The 4,453-nt window shown below is 50.0% G+C and overlaps 1 protein-coding gene across 1 annotated transcript in view; it reads right to left on the bottom strand.

Moving 5' to 3' along the window:
* Positions 1-3,771, bottom strand: part of Scn2b (sodium voltage-gated channel beta subunit 2) — a 13,366-nt gene extending 9,595 nt beyond the window's left edge. The window contains exon 1 of the mRNA XM_005347224.3: positions 3,519-3,771. Within this exon, the coding sequence (XP_005347281.1) occupies positions 3,519-3,588 (70 nt within the window). The 5' untranslated portion in view covers positions 3,589-3,771. The remainder of the gene's footprint in view (positions 1-3,518) is intronic.
* Positions 3,772-4,453: the final 682 nt, after the last annotated feature.

Below are 4,453 nucleotides of genomic sequence, written 5' to 3'. Positions count from 1 at the left end.
AGGAAGAGGAGGAGGAGGAGGAGTAGGAGGGGAGGAGGAGGAGGAGGAGGAGGAGGAGAGGAGGAGGAATTGTTCTGTGGGGCAGCCCCTGCCTCCCAGACAAATGTGACATGAACCCCACATCCTCTCCTGCCTTTGTGCTCACTCTCCTGCCCAGGTCCCCGGGCAGCCAGCATCAGCTGTACTCATGTTCCCTACCTCCTGCTGCTTTTAGGGCTGAGTTCTGGCATGGGGTGCAGCTTCCAGATGGCCCCAGCTGCACACTGCAGTTACCTCTCCTGCCAGATCCCCTCCCTCCACGTGACCCAGTGACCCCAACACTCTGATTTTCCTCTTCCTTCCCCTCCACAAGGCCCCTGTCCACATTTTTGCTTTAGGATGGGAAGTTTGTCCATCCTCCTCCCTGGAGTTCTTCCACATAAACCCCAAGCGCCATTCATAAGGCCCAGCTTGGGTGGCATCCTCCCGGGTGTCTGGTTCTCTCCCCAGCCAGGTTCCTATTTCTTCCACTGACTTGGAGGCCGAGCGGTAGAGTGATCAAGACTGGGACTGTAAAGATCTCGATATGAGCTTAGGCAAGACCATCAACCTTCCAGTGCTGCAATGTCCTCGTCTGTAACACAGGGTATATCAACACTACTGAAGCTACTGTGACAGTTCTGACGTGCTCTATGAGCAAAGCTCGGCACAGCGCCCGGTACACAGCCGTTGGCGAGAGGTGACTCCTGGCACTGTCATTAGATCTGACACTCTTCCAACACATGCAATGCTGAGTTGCTGTTATTTGTGTGGCTGTGTCTCTCAAGAGGCCCTGGGCAACCCCTTACTCCTGTTGGCATCCCTGCACCGAGAAAGGCATATAGTACACAATGAGTGCTCAGTTAAATGTTGTTGCTGGGGTTGGGGGTAGGAAAGAGGAATTCGCCTCCACACCTAGGTCCCACCTTTAGCTGCAAATATGTGTGGTCAGGCTGAGTAAGGACCACACTCCCCTCTCTACGCTCCCTCTAATATAACCCAGACTTTTTGATGGCCAGGCCAGCGACTGATGAGAAACACTGTGAACTTCTGTCATGAGAAAGCTGCTTGCCACCTTTACAGTCATCCCCGCATGTCCCTCCTCTAATGCACCGCCTTTCCTAACATCCGTGACATCCCTCCATCTCTGTAATCCGGTAATCCGTGCTACCACAGCCACCCAAGTTCCATTGCCCAGAGTACGATCTGGCAGAGGTATGCCTCCCCGCAGCTTCAAGATCAAGGTCTCTACTCTCATAGGCCTGTTGAAATACCCACTCTTCCCACTGCCCCTTACTGCCCTGGTGCACAGACCCCTTCATCCATGCATTTCCCTCAAGCCCAGGTCAGCTGGTCCTGTTGCCAGGGCCCCTGGCCTCGTTGGCTTAGGTATGGCTGTGGTAGACAGACCCCATCTAGCAGGAGGCTAACTCCTGAGAGGAGACCTCGGCCTCCAGCTGTGGCTGTGTGTGTGTGTGTGTGTGTGTGTGTGTGTGTGTGTGTGTACTGCTCACTTCCCCACCTCTTTTAGCCTGCACTTGAGATTCTTCTACCAATTAATGCTAACAGAGTAGCATCGTTTCCTGAAGGTTGGGGGCAGTAGAACTCAGTGTTAAAGAGAATGTGCTAGGTCAGTCACGTGAGCGTTCAAATCTCAGCTCCCTTATGCCAGTCACATGACCTGATTGGATGAGTTACTTAACTTCCCCGTGCCTCTGTTTCCACCTTGGAACATGAATAGAATCATAGCGTCTACCTCAGATAACTGCTTGAGAGCTAAAGACGACACGTCATGCCACGGCTCAGGGGAAGCATCCAGAAAGATCCGTCACTGTGGGACCCTGCTATGTGTCAGGTCACAAGCTCACCAAGCATGAAACAGTCTCTACAGGACAGTGATGTTCAGGGTGGGTAACATCTTGCCCATGGTTGTGAAGCAAAGAACAAAGATAACTTTAAACTTAGGTCCAGCTTCACAGGAAGGAAGATGTTAGATCTTTATCTTGCAGGCTACCAGAGAGAGACATTTGTGATAGGGAAGATGTCCACCTACAATCTTTGGACTGGACCCTCAGGCACTGCTGAGGAAATTTTATAGGTGTTGTTTCTTTTTTCTTTTTAATTTATTTATTATGTATACAGTGTTCTGTCTGAATGACAGAAGAGGGAATCTAATTGAATTACAGATGGTTGTATGTAATCACCATGTGGTTGCTGGGAATTGAACTCCGGACCTCTGAAAGAGCAGTCAGTGCTCTTAACCTCTGAGCCATCTCTCCAGCCCCTTCTCATGGAATTTTAAGAATAAGAATAAAACTGTCTATAAGGCAGGTTTAAGTCAGGTGGTAGTGGTGCACACCTTTAATCCCAGCACTCAGGAGGCAGAGGCAGGCGGAACTTTGTAAGTAGAAGGCCAGCCTGATCTACAGAGCAAGTTTCAGAACGGCCAGGGCTGTACAGAGAAACCCTGCCTTAAAAAAACAAAAAATAAAACGAAACAAAAACCTAAAAAAAAAAAGCAGTTTTCGAGCCCAGCATGGTGGCACTTGTCTGTACTCCCAGCACCCAGGAGGAGACAGAAGCAGAAGAATCACCGAAAGATCAAGAGGAGGACAACCAGGGCTACATAGTGAGAACTTTTCTCATGGGGGGGGGTGGTGGTTTACAAATAGCCTAGCCCACCTGCCTGCCTAGTATGAAGTTTCTGGGTGTTCAAATATGAAACTGACTTTAAGGCCATATGACAAGGGGTCTCTGTTCTGAGACTGGTGTTGAAGTACCACACCTTGTTCATCCCTAGGCTCCATTTCTATTAGTCGCCTTTTTCCTGGATCCTGGACACCTGACCTCGCCTCCGTTCCATCCGGTTCATGCCCGGGGTGCCTGCCCCAACAGCAGCTTTTCTGGCGTCTCTCCCCCATCCTGAAGCCCATCCTCACGCCTCACCCTCAATTCCTCCCACACACATCCCAACAAATTGGTGGGACAGACCCAACTTTCTGCCCCCAACTCTCCAGAAGACACTCTCCTAAGCCTTTAAATCCACCGGACTCCAGGGAACAAGACTCACAAAAGAGACGTTTTAAATAAACCGGCAACTCCTAAGAGCTCTCTCATCAGAAGTAGCTGAAAATGAAAATTATGCTAATAATGAATAATAATAACAAACGAAGAGGAAAATCCCCAAAGAGAATGCAGAACAGCCTAACTCTGCCCCACCCCCACACAGGTCCACTTAGGGGAAAATCCGAAGAAAAAAACACCTCCTGATTATTTTGACCATTTCCATCCCCAAGCAACAATCATCCGCTAGTCAACATTTCTGTGACCGAGTAGCCCAGCATCCTGAATCCCAGCTAAGTCCCAGGTCCCCAGCACGCCTGGTCCCAAGGACACGGAGGGAAACGCTCACACTCCTCCTGCCCCCTGCCCCCTCCTCTTTCAGCTGCAGCTGCTGCGCTTCTGACCCTTAGGAGCATGCAGATGTGGTTCTAACTTACCCAAAGTGAAAAACAGACTGAGCCCCGTGAGACTGAAGGCAGGGCGAGGTAGCCAGGCATCCCTGTGCATTTTCAGAGACTGTGATGTTAGGCGGGTGGGCTATGGGAGAGGGTGATTGAGGGACCAAGGACCACAAGGGAGGAATGGTTAGAAGCTAAGAAAGAAAATGCACGGAGGTACTTCAAAGACATATACAACATTAAGGAAGCTTTATTTCCATCTCTCTAATATGGCCGACTTGTGTGTGGCTGCTAAAAAGAGAGGGGGGTGGTGTGTAAGGGAAAGGGAGAAAAAAGGGGACTGGAGTAAATATTGTGGTTGGTGGATTTCAAAACGCAGGTGGGAGGGCATAAAAAAGATATTCCTGGAAGAAATTCAGTTGCCAGAAATTTTTACCCTCCAAACTAAGAACTAAATCAGACCTTGCCTTTCTACAGCACTTGAAATGATTTTTAGGTTTTGAAATTTGTGAGAGTAATCTAGGCGAGATGGTACATGCCTGTAATCCTAGCAGCAGGGAAGCAGAGACAGGGTTGCCCTGAGTTCGAAGCTAGCCTAGGCTTCAGAGCAAGACTCTTTCAAGAGAAGGAGAGAAGGGAGGGACGGAGGGAGGGAGGGAGGGAGGGAGGGAAGAGAATAAAATGAAAGGAAGGAAGACTGTTGGAGCCATCCACCTATTTCAAAGGGCTGTAAGGAAGTCCTTTTTATCACTTAGAAACACCCCAAGGCCAGGGAGGTGATTCAGAGGCTGAAGGTGCTTGCAGCCAGGCCAAGCCTGATGACCCAAACTGGCTCCTCTGGAATGCACCTGGTAGAAGGAGAGAGCTGCAAGTGCCCTCTGACCTCAATACACCTGCAGTGGCACCTGTGTGCTCACAAGCTCTCTCTCTCTCTCTCTCTCTCTCTCTCTCTCTCTCTCTCTCTCTCTCTCTCT

Source organism: Microtus ochrogaster, chromosome 5 (assembly GCF_000317375.1).
Source record: "Microtus ochrogaster isolate Prairie Vole_2 chromosome 5, MicOch1.0, whole genome shotgun sequence".
Classification (NCBI taxonomy): Eukaryota; Metazoa; Chordata; class Mammalia; order Rodentia; family Cricetidae; genus Microtus; species Microtus ochrogaster.
Note: the sequence above shows the minus strand (reverse complement) of the source record. Positions and strands in the feature narration are given on the sequence as shown.